Below are 22199 nucleotides of genomic sequence, written 5' to 3' on the forward strand. Positions count from 1 at the left end.
ACTGGTTGGAGGGGGCAGAGCAGCCATTCGTGGTCTGAACTGACCACTAGAACCTGGAATACATCTGCACACCTAAGTGTCTGAATTCATGCCAGGTGAGCTCTCTTTCCTACTGCCCAGGCTCCAAGAATGTGAAGCTGGATGCCCTGTCCTACCAGTTCCAGTCCGAGGACACTTCTGCTGAGCCAGTGGAGGTCCTCCCCACCTCCTGCATCATCTGAGCAGTGTCCTGGGGAATTGAACACAAGGTTAAGCAGTCACATGCTGAACATCCAGCTCCCAGGGGTTGTCCTGCTAATCATCTTTTTGTCCCAGCTGACCTTTACTCGCAGGTCCTCCAGTGGGGGTACTCTTTTCTCTTGGCCTGTCATCCTGGGGGCTGGATGCACACTGGCTCTCCTCCATCAATATTTCTGGCAATCCTTGATGTAACAGGACATCTAGGAGTTTATTGCCGCCTGTCCAGTCTGCTCTCAGCACAAGAATATCTGCCAGGCTCCTCCAACCACTGTCTGTTCCTCATCGACCCTGGTCCCAAATCCTTCTGGCCCCTTTAATAGTTTTTGGACATCAATGGAGATCTATGGCAAGGAATAAGATACTTTATATCAGGCTTTGGCTACAACAGTTATACTTGTTGGTATAATCAATTTATTGTTGGTTTTGGTATTTTAATGGGATTTGTTTACAATGAGAAAAAATATTGAACATTACCAGACTTATCCTTTAAAATATGGTATTTTATATCCTCACTAGAGGTATTCCAAATCTACATCTGCAAAGCAATTAGCAACTATAGCTGTCAAATAAATGTAATGGAGTAAAATGTATATTGTTTGTTTCTGAAATGTAGTGAAGCAGAAGTAAAGTGGCATACAACTGAAACACTCAAGTAAAGCAGAAGCACCTCAAAATTCTACTTACAGTACTTAAGTAAATACTTTCCACCACTGATAGCCACTCCTGTACCTCAGAACAGCCAATTAGTTTTGCCTTTGGCTCTACAAGGTCTTATTAACCCACATTTTATGATAAGAATGTGTCTAGAACTTTTGAGCCAGAGGTTTGGCTTTGCAAGAGTTGTGTGCAGGAATGTATGTATCTAGGGAGTCAGTAAAATGCATTTCATTGGGATGCAAACCCAATTTCTAGAAGGTTTTATAAATGTTAGAATATATACAAAAGAAAATCCAAAATAAAAACTTGATGAACACATCCTGAAGGCAACTGTGGGAAATGAGGCAGCAAGTGGATGCAAACTTTATTTATGGATGGTGAAGCTATTAAGGGCTTGTGGGCATTTCCTCTCCTGGAATGCTTTAATTTTTCATGCTGAATGTGTGCAATTTAATTGGCTTCTGTGTTGTGTTGTGTTTGAGACATGGTGCTTGTTTTGGAGGTCTGGCTGGTGCTAATGTACTGCCTTATCATGTTGGGGAGGAGACAGACAGACAGGTGAAGCGAGGGAAGCCTCGCGTCCTCTCATTCTCCTCTACAAAGTAGGCAGCAGATGTCTGCGATTTCCTGAGGGACAGAGATAAATGATGTTTCCCCACTCCTTTTCTCTCTTCTTTCTTGATCTTTTAGTGTCACTCGTTTTGCTTCTTTTTCATGATCTTTTATTCTCTTTCTCTCATTCTGATCTGACAAGTTTGAACCCTTAAAACATTCCTCATCCCTTTTTTCTTCTTTTGAACCTTCTCTTTCCATTAATTTCTTTTCATATTTATTTTTCTTTATCTCCTCAGGCAAACAAGCTACGCACAAAAACCCTGAAGAATACGCTGAACCCAGTGTGGAACGAAACGCTGATGTATCATGGCATCACAGCAGCTGACATGACCACCAAGACGCTCAGGTAGGTGCTCAGCTCTGAATTTAATTCTGGCCAGCAATTAGCACTATTCCCCAGACAGCCAAATGACCAGTTTATTATGCGGAGGATGAAGATCCATGCTTCCAATCCTCCAGTGAACTGCCAGTAGTCGTCTGTGCTTCCCAGTGGGGTTTTTCAGGTAATTCATTATTGCAGCCAGGCGACGCCAGCCAACTGTTCCACTTGCTGTTGCTGCGGTAACTGCTCAGGTGCTGGCTGCGCGGTGAGGCTCCGCCCTCTCCTTCCCACAGTGCTCTCCATATGGAGTGATTGAGGTCAAGCGTAGCCATCTTGGCCCAAAAATTCTGACGCACTCGTGTCATCCTGCATGTGTAAGTTGATTCAGAGACAATGAGTTTCGCAAGTGTTTTGTTTGTGAACGTGTGTGATGCATACCATCAGTGTCAGTTTGCTCAGCGGATTCATAATAGGGATGGATGGCATTGTTTATCCTGAGGAAACATGAACACAGACATGCTCAGATGTATGCAAACACACACACACACTCGGAAGTGCATGTACTCTCTCTCACACACACACACACACACACACACACACACACGAATCTCATCTGCACCATACACACAAATGCAGGCAGTCAGGTGTGTGCTTATCCTCTTGTGTGTATGTCAAGGGCAATCACCGGCAGGAAAGAACATGCTTAGCCCCTCCTCTGTATGGAGAGAAAACACACACACATACGCAAACAACACTTGTCCTTGAGCTTTTATAAACACACCCATTCGGAAATAACATTTACTCTACCTCCCCAAACACACATACACGTATAAACACAAACAGCACTTTGAGGAGAAACCCTTCAAACTAGAGGAAACCCACCTGACCTCTGTTCAAGGACATAACCCACAGTCACAAACCAGCATGGGTGCTCTGGGAAGCCAAAATGAGGAGGAGGAGTGTGACCAGTGTTGAGCAAGAGATGAAGAGAGAGAGAGAAAGAGAGAGCTGACTGCCAAGATCAACAAAGAGAGCAGAGGAAAAGCGTGAATGATGTCAAGTGACAGAAGGCAGTGGAAGAGGAAACCAGGGAGGCCAAGATTGAGGAAGAGGGATGGAGGAATCCAAGGGTCAATTGAAAGAGAGAGAGAGATTGCTTCACAGCGAGTGAGATAGATGAAGTGATGAATGAAGAAATTCACTTAGCTGAGAAAAAAGGGCGGGTGATGGGGAGGAGTTTACTCAAAGGGGAGCCAAAAAACGAAATAATGAGGACAGTGAGAAATACGTGAGACAGCAAATGAGCAGGAGTGAATGAAACACTGTCTGACAGCAGGGAAAGGGGGGGAAAGCAATAGACAGAGAGAGATAGAGAGAGGAAGAAAATCTGTTCAGACTCTCTCTCTGGATGTGTTCAGGTGCCAGCACGATACCTCAGCCAACAGACAGACTTTGTTCTCATTACTCCACAGAAAGCAGCGAACAGTCAGAGAATGGAGAAACAGAGAGGGATCCCCAGAGAGATGTTTACTCACTTGGTTGTGTCCTGCTGCATCGCGCTCTGCATATCCCAGCAGGGCGCAGAGGAGGGGATGCTGTACTCTTTGATCGCCGTGCTCTGTGCACTGCTGAGCGGGAGGACTCTGTCCAGACTAAGCTTCTTTGTAGACCTGCCTGAAGGCCTGGACAGTGCAAAGTTTATAGTTAAACTGGGCCATACTGCAGTCAGAACAAACCCACTCCAGTTTAGATGAAAGGTTTTTCAAGTGAGGAGTATTTCTAAGCAGCGTTTTCATTCAGATACTTTAAGCATTTTTAAGTTGTAATCCTTTAGATTTCACTCCTGGTTGATTTGGCGACATTGAATGTAAATACATCGACTGGCTATTGCAGAAAACTGCCAACCATAAATAGCATCATAAATGGGATTTGATGTCCCGAAAATCTTAAGGATTGTGTCTTTAAGCAGTTTCTTAATGTTTGGTACTTCAGCCTACGTCAGAGACAGTGATAAAACCTGGAGTTCAGCCAAAAACCTTTGAGTCATTAAAAATTTCTTTGGTGTCAAGTCCATTCTACTGCACTGCTCTTTGTACTGAAGGATAAATGCTGTGAAAAGAGTTATGCAGTGTATTAAGTGGAGGCAAAAGGTTTTGTGCATTTATTTATTTATTTATTTTGCCATTCATTCACCCATTTGCAGTTACAATGATTATATGAAGCCATTATGCTGAAGCAAAATGCACTTAACTAGAAAGGGACGGCCAAATAGAAGCTGGTCATGAAATGGCTTGGGGAGAAAAAATCTCAAAGTTGTAACAGCATTCTTTTTTTTTCAACAACCCTATTCCTCAGTGTGCAGACTTTATCTCTAAGGGGCACTGGAGTGCCATTCTGTTATTAAGAATGAATCAGCTGAGTAAACTAATTACTAATGTCTTCAATCCAGACTTCACGGTTGACCTCATACCAGCTAATCCTTCAACTGGTGCAGGAAGGCTGCCTGAGGTGCACAGGTCTTGAGTGAAATGTAAACTGAACTGGAATACACTGCAAAAATCTCCATCACAACAAGTTATTTAGTCAGTTATTGAGTCTTGAAATCATAATTGTCTCATTTGAGAGGAACGTTTCACTGATCTCCAGTAAAAGTCTGCTTGTTTCAAGACTGATTTTGTGAGCTGTCACTAATATCTAGAAAACAGCTGAAACATGAGAAACTGCACTGGGAACACGTAGATTTAAGTCTCCTCTGAAGTCTGAATATGAGACAGATTGAGTTGTTCTGGAGATTGTGTTATTGCAGTGAGGCCAACATGATTTTGAGATTAGGTCCAAATTTCTCAATCAGTTGCCTCTGCCTTTGGGTAAGTGACAGTGATAATGTGGTGCCTCAATCCTTCCCCTCGTTTAAATGACACAACGCTTTTCGGTGCATTTTAATGCACACAAAAAAAGTTATGACTTTGGGGAGAGTCTCTTTAAGACTCCTAGTGGCTTTTATCACTAAAATGATTATCAGGCTACCAGTTAACAGAGGCAAGATGGAGGATGTGGAGGTGTTGTGATGAGAGGTGGGTATCAAGAGATCCAGTGTGTGTGTGTGTGTGTGTGTGTGTGTGTGTGTGTGTGTGTGTGTTAAAGGACTACCAACATGATGTTAGTACCAGGTCTACTCTCTCAATTTCTTCCCTCTATCTCTCCGTCCCTCTGTCAGACTTCGTAATAGACTCGCACTGTCCTCAGCTGTGTGGAGATAGGGACAAATCTAGGACTTGATTTGGTATTGGATGGAGGGCAAGGCTGAGATTGGCTACTGGATGCCTCAGGTGAGATGTATAGTTGGGTACTAACATGGTCAGGGAGGGAAAAAAATTCTTTGATTAGGTGTTAGATGTCAGGGTGAGAATAATATGGTTGGTTGGTTGGGGTTGCTTGATTTTGGCCATGCTAGTGGCATGGCACTACAGTCGGCAGTGTCAGTGTTAGTCGGTTCACCATATTTCCAGACTGAAATATCTAACTACTGGATGAATTGCGTGCGATTTTGTACAGATATTCATGGGTCCCAGACAATGAATCCTACTGACTTTGGAAATCCTCTAACTCTTTCTCTTGTGCCACCATAAGGTTGACATTTGTGGTTTTGAGTGAAATGTTTCAACAACTATTGGATGGATTGCAATAAAGGTTTGTACAAACATTCATGTCCATCTCAGGAGGAATTGTAACAATCATCTAGGACCATCACCAGGTTAAAGTTTGAATCTGTCCAACACTTTGGTTTATGACAAAATACCTGAAAACTAATGACATTCCCACCAGCCTCAGATGTACTTTGTGTTTACTGCTAATTAGCAAATGTTAGCTTGCTAATAAAGATAGTGAGCATGGTAAACATTATACCTGCCTAACTTCAGCATGTTATCATTGTCATTGTGAGTATGTTAGCATACTGTCGTTAGCATGTAGCTCAAAGCACTGGTGTGCCTTCATACAGCCTCACAAAGCTGCAGCATGATGGTAGACTCTTACTCTTGTAATAAGAAATCAGTTCATTAGTATTTAACAGAAGGCTCCTTTGATTCTTTAAAAACATTGTGTGAAATTGAAGTTGGATTTGCTTCTCTAATAACTAATAACCAGTATACATTACTGCCCCCCAAAAAAAAAAAACAGTGTAGAGTATGAAGTAACCATGCCATAACCAAGTAACCATCTTAAATATTTTCAAATTGATTTGAACAGTTCACTTATTATTTGGGGAAATGAAGTAATGCCCAAATGTAGAAAACAGAGTTACATCTTTAATCACACAAATCTCTATAACATGGTATTAAAAGCAATATGGCTTAACAAATCACTGGCATTGCTGTCATCAAAGTCAGTTTTCTGTTGACACTCTTCCCACTTGTTTGAGACCATTAAGGAGATACTTTCACAATTACAGACACCACGCAGGAGTGCTAAAACACCCTGATAATCTAATGTAACTCATGAGGCGGGTTTTGTCAGCGACTCATCACTAAATTTGGCACCACAGGTTGAACAGATTCCACGAGCATCTGTTTGGTTTTTAGAGAAATTCTAAAGCCGGAAAATTGTGGGAGAGGGTGCGAGGAAATGGATGGAACATTTGCACAAATGAAGCCAAAAGTTTGGGCGGAACTGGTGTCACATTTCACCGCAACCTTTGTCTCATCACAGACACTCTACATGTATGACAGAGCAAATGCACATAAATCATCTGTTAGCCGTAGTCATGAGTCTGACTTCTGCTAGAGATACTCATCAGTTATGACTAAAAGGCTGGAACCAGCATGTCAAACGTCCAAATGTCAGAGGGACAGGAAGATAACAGGAAGGTGTGTGTGTGTGTGTGTGTGTGTGTGTGTGTGTAGCGAGAGAGCAAGAGAGAAAGGTTGAGAATAGAGAATAAAGAGCGAGGAAGAAATCAAGAGCAGCGACAGTCCATCTGGGAATATTTGAGCACAGAGGAAATATTGCAGCAGTGAAGACTGTACTGTAGCTGATGGAATATTCACCCTCCATCAAACATCACTATCAGATTAAATAAGTGCACCCTGTGGAAGAAATCATTTTACAGAGCGGTAGTAATATAGAAGAAGATAGTGATTCAGTTGTTTTTTTTTACATGGGCAAGTGCAACCAAAAGGAGGTACAAAATAGAAAAGCAGGAGTTTGTATAGACTAATCTGGGTTGTAGTCAGAAGTAAACAAGCTGCCGTTACTGTGCTGACATCCCACTCAATAACACTGTATGTATGTAAAGGATTTAGCTTTTTTATCGCTTATTACCAGGAGATCCTGTAGAACTTGTTACATGTTGAAAAGTTTGTCACCAAAATGCCAGTGAAACAAATGTTATAACAAAACTCAACTTTTCAACAAAATGTAGTCCCGTTTTAATCGGCTTGATGTCTTTAATGTGGTTGTGCTGTGCTACTCAACAATAAACTTCAACGTTAGGAAAAAACAATAAAAAATTGTTGTTTTACATTAATACTATTTCTTCCCAAAGTCTGTGTCACATCCAATTTCATACTAGTGCTTTGAGACATAGCACTAGTATAACATCCTACTGACTTTTGTGATCCACTGACTTTTCCTCCAGAGCCATCATGAGGTTGACATTTTTGGGTTTTACTTAAATGTCGACAACAATACAATGGATTGTCATGAAATTTGGTGCAGATATCCATGGTGCCCAGCAGTGTTGTGCAAGTTCAGTTAACGCAGATTAAAATGAACTAGTTCACGTTAATTTCTTCAGTTTTTTTCCTTCACAAAATGCTGTGAGTTGTGTGGAAGAACTTTGTGGCTGTTGGCTTGTAGTCTTACCCTTTAATGATTTCTTGTGATAATCATTCATAATCATATTTCCCAAGACTGGTCAAATGCTTCAGCTTGATGTGTCGTTTCAAAAATCTGTGACCCATCAGATTTTGTGACCTAGAACACAGACATGCCGGGTGTCGTAAATCACAGTCATGAGTGTCATTAACTCTTGCTGGAGCTGCGCTCACATTCATTAGCTGCAATGTTCAGTTCACTGTTCACCAAAAGCATAAGCATGATGCCCAGAAGCTGTATTTGAATCACTTTAGTGATCCCCAGACTTTTCATTTAGGACCATCATAGTGTCAAAACATGACTTCGTTCAATACTTTGATATATGATCAAATACCTACTAAACTAATGGCATCCCCATCAGCCTCAGCTGTACATTGTTTAGTGCAAATTTGCAAATGTTAGCATGCTAACATCCAAAACTAAGATGGTGAACATGATTAACACTGTACCTGCTAAACATGCTGATGTTAGCTCAAAGCCCCTCTGTGCCTAAGTACAGCCTCACAGAGCCACTAGCACTCCTGGACGAATGAGGGACTACACCGTCTATATATACTGTATAACACATAATGTATGCAAATTAATTGATAGCAGTCTTTCTAATTTGTTTTATCTGTATACAACACATAATCAGTGCCCTTTCAACTCAGTGAAATGCAGAAGGAAAACTGATTACCTTCTTTAAACAATCTCTTTCAAACAAATTAGAGTCTGATGGAGTAACAGCCAAGAAAGAAATGATTGAAATCCTCTGGAAACCCTCTTTCGCTTCAGCACATCACACAAGTTCTCATCATTCATGAGGCTGCTCATGTGAAGCCACAGAGAACTCATTTTGCGTTGCAGATGGAGGAGCTGATTGATTGTTTAGATGCACTTTTGGATATATTTGGCACAATCTACACTCGCTTCACAATAATGAGCGGAGCAACACAGCAGCAGGGTTCATCTGTAACTTTTCACTGACTCACCTGCTTCTCTCTCTTCTCCGTCTCTGCATCTGTATGCGTGTCGGCGTATGAAGGCTGTGTGTATGTGACATGGACAGACTCGGACGAAATGAATTCATTGGAGAGGTGCGAGTGGCTCTGAAGAAACTAAGAGAGGGCGAGAGCAAACGCTACAATATGGGCCTGGAGAGAATTGCACAGGTACGTACATTGTGTGTGTGTATGCGTGTGTGTCCGTGCACAGACTGTTCACATAAATACCAAATGGGTTTCTGTGGACATATATATATATATATATATATATATATCAAGATGTGTCCTGTTTCCATTGTTCATGTTTGCCTGGAGGCTATCAGACATCACTTTCAAATGCTGCATTATAAAGTGCAATAGATATTCACCTGGAAGCTCTGTAGGCTATAACCATGATGTCTCTCTCATTCTCTTGTTTCAGAATAAAGAAACTAACAATCAAATGGTGGAGCAGGGAGCGCTCGTGGGAGAGGAGGAGGTAAAACTATCATCAGCTTTATCATCACCAATCTTATTATTACCATTTTCAACCAAAACATGGCTCACTGTAATTTCCTATTACTCTCCTATATCTAATATACTTTCTTATCTTTCAGCTATTTCAGCTATCAGCTATTCTAATCTATCCTCTATTTTCACCATCTCTTAAGAAAATGAAAGTTTAATTAGGCGTTTTTAATCTGTATATGTGTCTGAGGCATGAACCCTAACAGACCAGTGTGAAGGGATACTACTCACAGGACTCCATATAGCAACATGTTGTAAATCTCACCAGGGCTGCCGGCCCAGTGTTTTTTCTTCTCTGGTGGTTGTTATCTCATTTCTCTTCATGACTTTAGAGACAGAGGCTAATAGCTTTTGGTCTCTGATTAGACTCAGTTTATGGTTCAACCTGGAGATTAAAAGGAGAAGGGAGCAGTGTCATTTTGCCAGACTCAGATAAGGTCGTTAATTACAAGCTATAATTTGAATACTCCTGTTGCCCATACAGACAAACACACGTCTAATCTATTGTCAAGCATTATTTTAATTACGTTTTCATTGTATTAATGTTTTATTTTTGTTGCTTTGAGTGAAAGGTGTTTTGGAGAAACTACATTGACCCTGATGCAGGATTCCCCACTGTGTGTTCATTGAAGAGGGAAACGTCAGGTTGAAAACAGGTGCTGTGTCTGACACTGTTGTTTTCTGTGTCCCCAGCGTGGCCGCATCCTGGTGTCACTGTGCTATAACACAGAGAAGGGCTGCCTGCTGGTTGGGATCATACGCTGTGCCCATCTGGCTGCCATGGACTCCAACGGCTACTCTGACCCCTTTGTCAAAATGTAAGTCATTTCAGATATTCATGAACAAACCTGGTATCCTACAAATTATGCTCATAGGCAGCTATTCTGCATCAGCAATTCACATGCAATTGCAATGTTCTTTGCCAGCTGTGGGATGTTCTTACAGTATGGCAAAAAGTAAGGGTGTGTTGGTTGGCACGGTGGGTTCAACAGTGGCCCGGGTTAATGGAAAGTTTCTGGTTTATTTCAACCTCTCGTATTTCCTATAAATTTGACTCTATGGGACCTGCTAACTTTGCACTTGCCACTTCCAATGCAGAGATTCTGTGAAAGGAGGAGTATAGTCCGTGGATTTTCATCTGAGGGTTGGTAGAGCTAACAACTACCACTATGCACCTATTCTGTTTTCCAGGCCCAAAACACAGAAAACACCCACCAAGTCCCACCTCTCAAACTACCAAAACTACCATCCTCAATAAGTATTCAACAGGCATGGACAGTTGGCCTGACATTGTTAGCTAGATACATGCTGAAGAAGGTTCCTAAACCTACAGAAACTATATTCATTTACAGCTGTGCAGACATGTCCACTCACCCTTGTGGAACAGCATGCTGAAATTTGTACTTGTTTGGCCAATCAGGATGGACCCAACAACCCAATACAAGCTGTATGGTATGGTATACCCATTATTCAGTGAGTCAAAAAGCAGCAGAGGCAATAGCTGAGTCCAAATTCAATACTACATACTAATTGTGTACACAATGTATTATACTGATTATCATAGTATGCTGTTTTTGCAGTTAGTATACACACAAAAAAACATACTTTATTGTATTTTACTAACAGGAACTTATCAATCAAATCAAACTGTGACTGTAAAATGTCACTGCCAATTTAATTTCACAAAGAGCCAGCAAAATGTTTCTCCAAAGATATAATACTTTTATTTTAGCTCCTCCATTTACTTTGCATTGCACTGTGGGACAATAGTGTACATTAAAAGCAGTCTGCATACTTTTCGTACTTTAATACTTGTCTTTAATACTTGTCTGTGTATCGTAGAAAAGGTTTCAGTCGTAGTCATCTGGACACTGTTTTCAGAATCAAGACGTCAATCAAACGTCTTGATTCTGAAAACAGTGTCCAGATGACTACGACTGAAACCTTTTCTACGATGGAACACTCCTGGACGAATGAGGGACTACACCGTCTTTAGTCTGTGTACTGACTTTTTGAGAATACTGAATTTTGTCACTGTTAACACACCACATACTCAAAATCTTCTTAGAATTAGTGTGTAGGTCTTTTCAAAGTGTGAAACACAGAGCCGAGGAAAGGCAGAGTGTCTGACACGGCACACCTGAGCAAACCTGCCTGTAAGGCATGGCTGGTGACAGATAAAACCCACACAGCTCAATCTCTGATCTGCCTGGTGCACTTAAATACCAACAGTGCAGGGAGTGAGAGAGCTCCCACACAGGACAATCAATCCTGTAACCAACGCCACCTCCAGTAGTGGGAGGCTTCGAGGTAGAAGGAGCACCAGATTGCTGAAATTGCTTCTAAAGGAAGTTTTAACAGCTCTAAAGCAGCTTTTAGTTTCTTCAGTTGATCAAACAGTGATCCAGAATACTATGATTGGAATACAGTTATTTAAGGTTCAATAATAGATAGGCTATTTTTGACTTAGTTTCGACCCCTTTGACCAAGATGATGTTTGTTTATGGCCCGAGGATGATGGTAAAAGATGGATTAGCCTGAGTATCCTCCTGATCCTTTGTGTGCTTAATATAGGTTAAAAGCTTCTGTCGTCGGCATGTAAGCTAATGTGCATTGGTGTCATTCAGAGGTTTTGGTTTGGCTGTTTTTTAAAAAAAAATAATACTTTACACTTAAATATATTCTTCTATGTATTTTTTTTCTTTTATGTTTTGAACCTGAATAACGTGTTAGACATGCACGGCCGCACGACACATTGTTTGAGATCTTAAGGTGGCTCAGGAGGTCGAGCGGGTTGTCCACTAATCACAGGGTTGGTGGTTTGATCCACATGTTATACACATGGTCCACACATGTCAAAGTGGGCAAGACACTGAACCCCAAATTGCTCCCAATGGTCAAGCCAACACCTTGCATGGTAGCGCACAGGCATTTCTGTGTGTGTGAGAATGGGTGAGGCAAATTGTAAAGCGCTTTGGATGAAAACGGTTCTCTGTGTCGTTGCAGAAGGCATGGACCAACAACGTATTTTGTAGTTTGATTTAGAGGATTTGTAGATGGACGATGTGAAGCAGACGGGCTTTTTTTTTTCAATACTGAGAAGCTTGGTCTGAATGAGAGGGCTGCTACAATTACTGTATTGAAAAAGATTTTTATCTGATGGTGTTTTCAGTAGGTTGTATACGTGGGAAATGTTGAGCAAAACCTTTTCAACACTCACTCACAATGTTGGGATTTCAAAGGTCTTCGAAGTCTCTACTTCTGTAGAGAAATGAAATAAACAAAAAACAGAGAGAAAGCTCACGTCTTTCTGAGACACACAGACACGTGGATGTTTTTCTTCTTTCTCTCCAAGGTATTGATTTGTTCCTCTTCTTTAAAAGTGGCGCCTTGTGCTTTATGGTCTATTTTGATGTACAATGTTTTTGAGTACACCAGAAAATTACATATGCACCCTGAGTATCTAGCTCTTCCTCTTCTTTCTGTAACTCTTTCTCCTTACCTGCTATGTTGCATTTTATTCATTTTCTCCCTCCTCTTGTTCTCCTTCCTTGCACTGGCTGCTTCTTTTTGTACAGACTCTTAGTTTACATGATTTGTTTAAGCCCTGCTCTGATCTGATTCTTATTTCTGGCACATAAGTTGTTAGGATTTTTCATTTGCCTGTCTGCCAGAGTTTCCTTTTGTTCTCCTTTGTACCACGAACTCTCTGTATCCAACACAAAGAGCCTCGTTCAGTGATTGGTCTGCAGTGTATACGCTGCTCTTTTAATGCATCCTTTAGTGATTTCCACCATAGACCCAACATAATTAATGCTCTGAAGTTTTAGTAAAGTTAACTTTAAACAAAAAAAATTGGGGGTGAATGTATTGCTGGCTTAGGTGAATTGTGCCTCTAGAGTATACTGAGCAATTAAGTCAACATAGGAGTAAGGAATTAATTTGCTTAGCTAGCTTTCTGACTTACTTCACTGTCAGAGCGCTGATGTCCTGCAGCTCCAACACCAGCAGTTCTCTTGAGGAATCTGTAACTAAAGCTGATCTTGATGTCAGTCTCTCTTTATCCATGGTGTGTGTGTGTGTGTGTGTGTGTGTGTGTGTGTGTGTGTGTGTGCGTGTGTGTGTATGTGTGTGTCCTTGCATTTGTCCAGAGGGCTTTTCCAATTGGTCTTTTCTCTCTGCAACTCTCAATCAGCCTTTAGAAGCCATTCAAGTGACACAAGGTCAGAATTATCTCAGAACTAATTTGTCTTCCATTTAAAAGGACAAATTAGCATTTAAACACTAAATGAGTTTACATCCCTCAGAAGGACCCACATTCCTATCCGCTTCTCTTCACACATTACCTAAAATATTTTAAAAATAAACTATTCTGTCAGAAAAAAAACATGACGGCAGAAATAGTGCAAAACATGTCAGATATTTCCTGCTGACCAAGCACTCATGCCTCCTTTACAGTTTTTTTCTCTCTCTCTTTTTCCCTTTGAATGCTTTTGGGAAGTGTAAATCAAGACTCCTCTCTGCAGCAGGCATATATTTAGCTCCTCTTTCCAATTGTCTCTCATTTTTTCTGTCACTTTTTTTGTTGTTTTTGCATCTCTGTGTCATAACTTTGGGTCCTGTTTTTAAAACCGACTTCCTCTCCCTCATCTCTCCCTGTCACACTGTATTTTTGTTGTTGCTTTATCTCATTCACAGAGATGTTCTCGTTCTCTCCATAACCTAAACTTGCTTGTTTTACGGACTAAATTCTCATGACCCCGGTAGTTACAGAGTTGTGAAGTTGTGGTGATTAAGTGGGTCCAATGACATAAAGGGCAAAAAAACAGAAGAGATGAAAACATTTTATTTGGTACTCACCAAATATGACATAGAATGTTTTAATATGTCTGCCTGCGTTCTGTTACAGGACCTGATTTGATTACATTGGATTTCAATTTGCACATAGAAAACAGCATAAAAGCAAATGCAAAAAATGAAGGTTTTTTTTAAAGGACAGAAGAGCCAAGGCCTTACACAGTGGGCCTTCCCTACCAAGTTTAAACAAACAACAAAAAAATACACATTAGGTTCCATTTTTTTCAAGTCTAGCATAATACAATACTTACATGCCCATATGTACAGTACATTGAAAGAGTTATTGGTCAATGTAATCCTTCCTCCTGTACATATTGGCTGCAACAAGATCCCTTCCTAGTGTGGCTCCAATGTAAACACCACTTCATGCTTGCCGCATCCACATGGCCACCAGGGTGATCTGCCCTTGCCCGCAAAGGCCTGTATGGACCCCTATGCAGACATCTGCACACCACCTAATTTGTGACTGCATGGACTGTACACAGCAAACAGCTGTGTGTACTGTATGTACAGCATTATTACAGGTACTGTATTTCATGTCCTTTGTCCTATTTTCGTTAAGCAGTCACACACACCATTTTTTTTTTGGACCTTTTTTGTTGTTCAGCCAAATACAACAAACAGAGAAGTTCTTCCTATCAGTATAGTGAGGTTGACATCTTATTTTCCAGTGCGCATGTGTGGAACATGTCTGCATACGCAGACTCACGATTGTATTATGTGTAGAAGCTGTGAGCGTCCACTGTCCGCGTGCAAGTCAGCAGCTGTCCACTTCCATATTGTATGGAGGTGGACAGCCATCCATCCGTATAAGTATGACCAAACCTTAAGACATGGGCGTAAAAATCCACAGTGCTCGTTCTGTGCAAAGAGGCATTCTGAAGCTCACCCAAAGCTAATATGAGGCTTCAGCAGTCTGAGTTAACCAAATCAAGTTGGTATCTTCCAGATAGTTACAGATGTTTTAGTATGAAATTGACATAAAGAGGAAATTTCATACTAAAGTATATTGAAGCATTTTTGCACAGAACTAGGACTATGGATTTTGTCCCCCATGTTTTACAGTGTAGTCATGCTAGGAAGGGATTGCTTCATGGCTAGTATGGACAGGATAAACAATTACAGTGACTAATAACTCTTTCAATGCACATATAGGCATGTGAGTATTGTATTACTGAAAGACAGACTTAAACTAATTAGAGTCTATACTTAAAAAGAAAAGAAAAAGAGAAATCTAACCGTAACCCTACAAAAAGAAGAAGAAAAATGCGATAAAATGACTAAGATAAAATGAACCGCATGTAATATAATACAAGTGAGCTACTGACTGTAGTGTGATGTGGTAAAGTGAAGATAACATAGTTACAAGGGGTGACAACAAAGTAATTAACACCTGCAATACATATCTAACACATACAGTATGCACTGACAAAAATACTACCTTTGTAAATCTAAAAAGCTAGAGGTTTTGTTGAGACTGTGGCAGGTGTTTTGAAGCTGTTGTGATATTGCTGCATTAGATTTGAGTATGCTGTGTCTAGGCGTTCCTGTTATTTTGTCCACCCCCTTATATGTTATTCTTAACATGAGTGCCCTTACTTGTCCGTATGCTCCATATGAGAAAAACAAAATAGTTCTATGGAAAAGTATTTAAACATCATCATCATTAGAGAAGAACAGCTGTCAATCCCTGTTAACCTTATTGGTGACCTTATCAGTCAGTGGAGGTTTGTGACACATGTCTAAAATAGTAAATGTGTACAGCACAGAAATATGGTTAGTTAGTTTACTGTATTCTGCACAAAACAGCCAACAAAAACTAAAGGGATAATCCTCCCTATCTCTATAGACCAGCCTCCCATGGTATGAATTATTCTTCACATTGAATTTTCTTCGGTAATTTGAGCATAGTTTGGTTGCTGCTGTATGGAGTATTTTTATTATCATTATTGTGAATGTTGCTGTCAAATGAAGTTTTGTTATACTGGAAATTGGAATCACCCATCTGAACTGCCTCAGAGTCGGATGTAAAATGGGATTTGGCACAGGTCAGACTGAGATGTCCCCCAGGCTTTTACCTCTCCCGCTCACATGGTGCTGGCCAAATAGAGGCTTTGTTTGGCTGCCTCTCTCAAATGATTCCTTTCTTTCTTCTCATTTCATTTCATGTGAAGGCAGTCAGACTATTCTATAAGCATCAGGTATGTTGGAGGATAAATGCTGATTAGCTTTTGGAGAAAATGACCAGAAGTTTGGTGACATGTTATCAACTGAATGGTTTAAATTGGAACAACACTATAATCGTGAGTGTAATAGGTACACAGTAGGTTTACTACTTGTACGTACAAAAGAAAAACTTCAGAAGTTGTCTACTGTATATGTCCTTCCAGAGGGCATTTCACCAAAGAGGAGAGACAGCTGTTAAGAATAATCTCTAATGGTTCAGACAGAAAGCAAATTTTTGTCTAGCGTCATTCGCACAAATTTGACCATTGGACCATTTGTGTTAATTTGCCCCAAATAGCCAAAGTACCAACTGTACAGATGTTAGCTATAAGCTAGCTAGCAATGAATGTGTTAAATTTTTCTTGTACAGACACATCTTCATGTCAATTTGCATCTTTCCATTGACTTTGTATGAAATTGCACCGCCTCTAAAATTTTGTGTACTGCCTGGACACACCAGTTGCTTATTAGCTGTGTTGTACCATTTCCTTTTATCTCTGTCAGAGTAAAAACTGTTCCACAGAAGTGTCTTGCGATCTCCCTTCGCAGGTTATTGCTAGACATGAGTTGTGAGCAGTTCAACCAAAGACTGACTTTTCCATCTCAGATTGTTTCATTTGAATGATTTTTATTTTATTTGACCAGAAAAAAAGCAAAATTAAAGAAATGTCAGAAAAAGTTAACCAAATTTTATGTAACATGTAATATATATATTTGTTTCTTATAAATTTACTGTAGGGAACCAAATAAGGTTGTGAGGCTGAGATTTACAGTAAACCATGTGTGTTTTAGTTGTCAACAGGTAGGAGGACTGCCTTTAATAACTACAACTTTTGCCCAATCATTTCATATCAAGAAAAATTACATTTTCAGCACAGACAATGTACAGTGGCTCAAGTCTTTGTGCCACCACCTTGCTTTCTATCAATTCCTCTTCCTCCTCCTCCTGTTCCTTTCCCTCCTTCATCCCTCCATCCTTCACTCGCTCTGATTCCGGCTCTGCAGTGACAACCTCAAGCCCATCTCATGCATCAGCTGTCAGGCGAGGATTCGTCACTGGCGGGGGGGAGGCTGGAAGACTGAGATATCTCACCCCCTGAACATTTTGACTTGGAATTTATGCTGATGATGACTCTCATTGCCCTCTGGCGATCCTTCTGTTGCCTCTTTGCTGGAGCGTATAGTCCTCCTACATCGACATGATTATGATCTTGCTGTGGTCTACTGTCTCTCTCGTTCTCTTTCTGTTTCTCTTTCACTCTCTCACTGTCCCCGCCTTTGTTCAAAAGACTTCTGGGTCACGATTATCTCTGAAAGAGATTTTGCAAACTTTCTGTCTCCTGTCTTTCTGCCATTCAGCAAAGCTTACTGGTGCAACAGGACAAAAGATTAAAAAAAGTAATGGATAAATTACTTTGATCTCAGAAATAATGATTGTTCTGGCCTTGTTTGAAAGGTGAAATGCATTTGAGGAAGTCTATTGTAGAATAGAAAACTCTCCATTTGTGAAATCTCTCCATTTCACTAAGGAAGTACTATCTATGGACTACAACCAGAGTTGAACCAGAGAAATAGTTTGAGATTTGGGGGAAAACACTAATTCACTTTCTTGCTGAAAGTTAGATGCGAAGATCGATACCACTCTCATATCTGTAGGTAAATATAAAGCTACAGTACATCCAGCAGCCGGTTAGTTTAGCTTAGCATAATGACTGGAAAAAGAGGGAAACAGCAAGCCTGGGTCAGTCCAAAGGTAACACAATCTGCCACCCAGCACCTCTAAATTTCACAGTAACATGTTTGTTAACCCCTACAAAAACCAAAGTGTAAGGCTAGCTGTTTCCCCATGTTTCCAGTCCTTATGCTAAGTTAACCGGCTGCTGGCTGTAGTTTCATTTTTAACAGACTTTGTCTACCAATCTTCTCATCTAACCTTTGGCCAAATCTCAAACCTCAAACTATTCCTTTACCTTCAAGCTATGTGTTATCCTGAGGTTGGACATGACCTGAAGAGTGTACAAGGTCCCGATGAATTTATGTCCTCTTTAGCTTTTGCTCTATTTTTTTCTCTTTCTCAGCATCTTGCAGCCAGATATGGGGAAAAAGTCCAAGTACAAGACTTCAGTGAAGAAAAAGACTCTCAATCCTGAATTCAATGAGGTACAACTTGTCTCCTGCTCCACAAATAACCACAATACATCTGGCAACTTCTTTGATTTCTTTACTGAGCTCAAAATGATGTTCTGTAGAAAGGATGACATTTGGACGGCATGGCAATTAAGTATACCTTTTTAATATTACTTAAAATCTGACATTTTTTTGAACGTGTTCTCAGCATCAATCTGCATGTTTCTACTGAAAATGCACTAAATTACATTTTCTGTTCCTTTCAACTCTTGTGTTTATGAATCATTGATATAAATATGCTCTTGTGTGCACCACCTGCACAGGAGTTTTCATATGAAGTATCCCTGGACCAGCTGGCAAAGAAAACCCTGGAGATCTCTGTGTGGGACTACGATTTGGGAATGAGCAACGACTTCATAGGTAGGCTGAGAAGAACTGAGGTGTGGAGGGGAGGAGTGGAGAGGAAGGCAGCAGCAGCAAAGTAGATGACTGTACTAGAGTGTTTGAATGAAAGTGTTGCAATTGCAGAAGATATAAAAACCAGTCCGAACGTGGGTGGAGAGAGAAGTAAAAAAAATGAGAGATGAGGGGTAATTATGAGGCTTGAGGAGAATGATTGAGCAAGCAAAGGAGACTTTGAGTGGAAAAGGAAATGGTGAGGCTTTACAAATCAAAAAGGAAGACGTTCTCTCTGGATCCCCATCCTTCGTGGACTTGGCACATCAGATCGCTGCTGCTTCGTCAGACTGCTAAACAGCTTTGGCATGGCCTGGTGTGTATATCATGGCAATGGAGCACTTGGGAGCTTAGGGATTGATGGGGAACTAGTGGGGAGGCACAGTGAGAATGGATTACCACTCTGTGAGCTTGAAGGTCTTCAGATCAAAGTGTTTTACTCTGTCTAATGTGTGTGTGTGTGTGTGTGTGTGTGTGTGTGTGTGTGTGTGTGTGTGTGTGTGTGTGTGCATGTGTGAGGCAGTATGTGGGTGGGTTGGTGGGAGACACCCAGTGTTTAGATAAGCCCAGTGAGTTATAAGCCCTGCTGGGAGAAAATGCCATCGGTCTAACGTACAGCCCCAGATAAGAGCCATTCCCCAGACCATTATCATTACAGGTTTAGCTACAGCAGCCTGCCAGTTATGTTAATTGGGGTTGGGAAAAAATGACACTGAGACAAAGAAGAATGGAGAAAACGAGTTGATAAAGAGGCCTAGCGAACACAATCCCAGTGCACTATTGTAAGAGTGAGAGCAAAAACAAGCATGCTAATAGGCTTAGTAGAAGATATAGAGGATGTCACATGGTAAAAGGTGAGATTTCAGAGATACATGGAGAAGAAAATTTAACAATGAGAGAAAAAATGTGAGGGCAAAAGTATACAAGAAAACACCAGCAATAAATCACGGATGACTTGTGGGAAAGATCGATACAAAAGGAGAGATGGGAAATTTCATCTTCATCCTGAATCAAATCTAAACCTCTGATTTTGCCATGTTGTGTTGTACATTTACAATGTCTAATGTCATCTTACAGGAAAACTATAAAACCTTACAGAAAACATAATACAACTGCTAAAGAAACTAAAGAGACATTATAGATACCAAAACTGTTTTTAATTCTTATGGCGCAAGTCAAGTCTCAAGTCAATCGAGACAAGTTCAAATCAAGTCTCAAGTAGGATTGAGCCGATCCACCAGACCAGTATGAGTGCCAATACTGACGATAATAAGTAGATCAGGTTTTCTAGAGTAGATCGGTTTCTTCAACAAGTACTTTGTTTGAAGTACTTGTGTATCTGCTGGTTGGGTTGAATGAGACAGATGTGCAGCAGAGGGGTAAAAATAAGTGGACAGAGAACAGGGTCAAACCTGTGCGAGTGTTTGTGCACACCTGCTCACCAGCCTGTGTGTCTGCCTCGCCCTCGTCTGTGTCATCTCCTCTGGCTCTGGTTCCTCATCCTTCTTCAATCCCCCTACGCATGTCAGGATGGCTGACCGTTTGTTTGTCACTAGCAACCCGCAGGCTCAGGGAACACTTCATCGATTTCTGTTTCAGAGGTGGTGGGAGTTTTGTGGGGGTGGTGGTGGAGGTGACAAAGTGTTGTGCGTGATTATCCTATCGAAAAAACCTGCTCTCCAAGTTGTGTGTGTCTGTGTGTGAGAGGAAAGTTAAAGAGGATACAGGGTGGGAAACACTTAAAGGCTTCTCCTCCCCTCCCAGCAGCAGCATCTCAGGCAGTGTGCAATGACAAGCTCAGATGAGAAGCAGATCAACAATCGAGCCTTGTTCGCTCGCGGCTGTCATTTTCCAAGGCACTGTTGGAATGCAGCATTGCCCAAATACCGTGTTTAAAACTTTATGCTCCATTAACTGTGCAATCACAGCCAAGGGAATGGCTTTGTAATAACCTCAGTGTGACAAGTGCCTGCATCTCTCTGTCTTACAGTCTGCCTCTCCATCACCTAGGCTCACTTCCACCTGAGTCATTTCCTGCTGCTCTGCATATTCATTCCCCCCCCATGCTCTTTCAATACATTTTTAGTTATCTAAATCTCTTTCTTGTAATTCCCCAGCTACCTGTCTATTTCTCTTTCTCTCTGCCTAGAGGAATTTGTCTTGAATGTCTGTTTGCTTCCTTCTTTGCTGCCATGTCTGTCTGCCAGTGAAATAATAATAATCTTTATTGGCATGAATGTTGATGTACATTATTGCCAAAGCTCAATTACATATTACTGAATATTAGATTTTAACAAGAAAATAAAATGTCTGTCACTCTGTCCCCTTGTTTGTTGTTATTTTATGATACCACCAGTGGTGGAAAGTAACTAATTACATTTACTTAAGTACTGCACTTAAGTACAGTTTTGAGGTACTTGTACTTTACTTGATTATTACATTTTATGCCACTTTGTACTTCTAATCAACTACATTTCTGAGGGAAATATTGTACTTTTTACAGCTGCAGTTACTAGTTACTTTTCAGGATAAGATTTTACTTAAAAATATACGATAAGCTTATAAAATTAAATGCATTGTTAAAAATTGAGCAAGTTGTTCTCAACCTTTTTGGTTTGTGACCTCTTAAAAAAGCAGTTTAGCTGGGGCCCCTTGTCACATTTTAGGTGTCTATGAGTTGCTAGCAGCTCCACCAAAGAGAGATTTGTCACTGAACTTCTCATATGGTATCATTTAAAGCATCTATAACAGCAATGTATCAAATGATAATGTGAAAACAATGTGACAATATCAAAGCTGCAGCTCCTCTTGGCTTTACAGAGCTTTATAGTGAGTTTCAGCTCATTGTTTAGCTGTCCGGTCCACAACTTTACAGTTTTGGTTCACTCTCACTGCTTTCATAGCGTTGTTTTTGGCTGCAACAGGCAGCTGCTTTCAGAGAAAAAAATCTAAAAACCCACTGTACACTCCCTGCTCAGCACCAAACAGCAGGCAGACACAGTTAGTGACTAGCTGTTGAACTGGAATATTTAGCAGCTAAAGAGACCGATATTTCCCTCACGAGTTGGTAGAGACCAAAAACAGAGCTAGAAGAGATTGATATAGAGATTGAGATAACATATAATACATTCATCAGCTGGCCAGAAGCATGACTCCAAATGAATAATAATGTTGCTCCATAACTGCTGAATGTGTAAACAAGCTGCAAACCAGTTCAATGTCAGTGTTCACAACTTGTTTCCGCTGCCCCTAAGTGACCAAAACAAATCTGTTATTGCTGGTTTCAATTTTCTTCCTTGATGCCCAAAAAGGTCAAATTATCCAATATTTCATAA

General features: G+C 40.7%; 1 protein-coding gene across 3 annotated transcripts in view; it reads left to right on the top strand.

Annotated features, from left to right (window-relative positions):
- doc2d (double C2-like domains, delta) overlaps positions 1–22199 on the top strand; it is a 61583-nt gene that overhangs the window by 35770 nt on the left and 3614 nt on the right. For all 3 annotated transcript variants that reach the window (XM_044191023.1, XM_044191022.1, XM_044191021.1), the window contains exons 5-10: positions 1749–1858; positions 8733–8859; positions 9113–9169; positions 9892–10016; positions 18360–18441; positions 18732–18828. In XM_044191023.1, the coding sequence (XP_044046958.1) occupies positions 1749–1858; positions 8733–8859; positions 9113–9169; positions 9892–10016; positions 18360–18441; positions 18732–18828 (598 nt within the window). The remainder of the gene's footprint in view (positions 1–1748; positions 1859–8732; positions 8860–9112; positions 9170–9891; positions 10017–18359; positions 18442–18731; positions 18829–22199) is intronic.

Source organism: Siniperca chuatsi, linkage group LG3 (genome assembly GCF_020085105.1).
Source record: "Siniperca chuatsi isolate FFG_IHB_CAS linkage group LG3, ASM2008510v1, whole genome shotgun sequence".
Lineage (NCBI taxonomy): Eukaryota > Metazoa > Chordata > Actinopteri > Centrarchiformes > Sinipercidae > Siniperca > Siniperca chuatsi.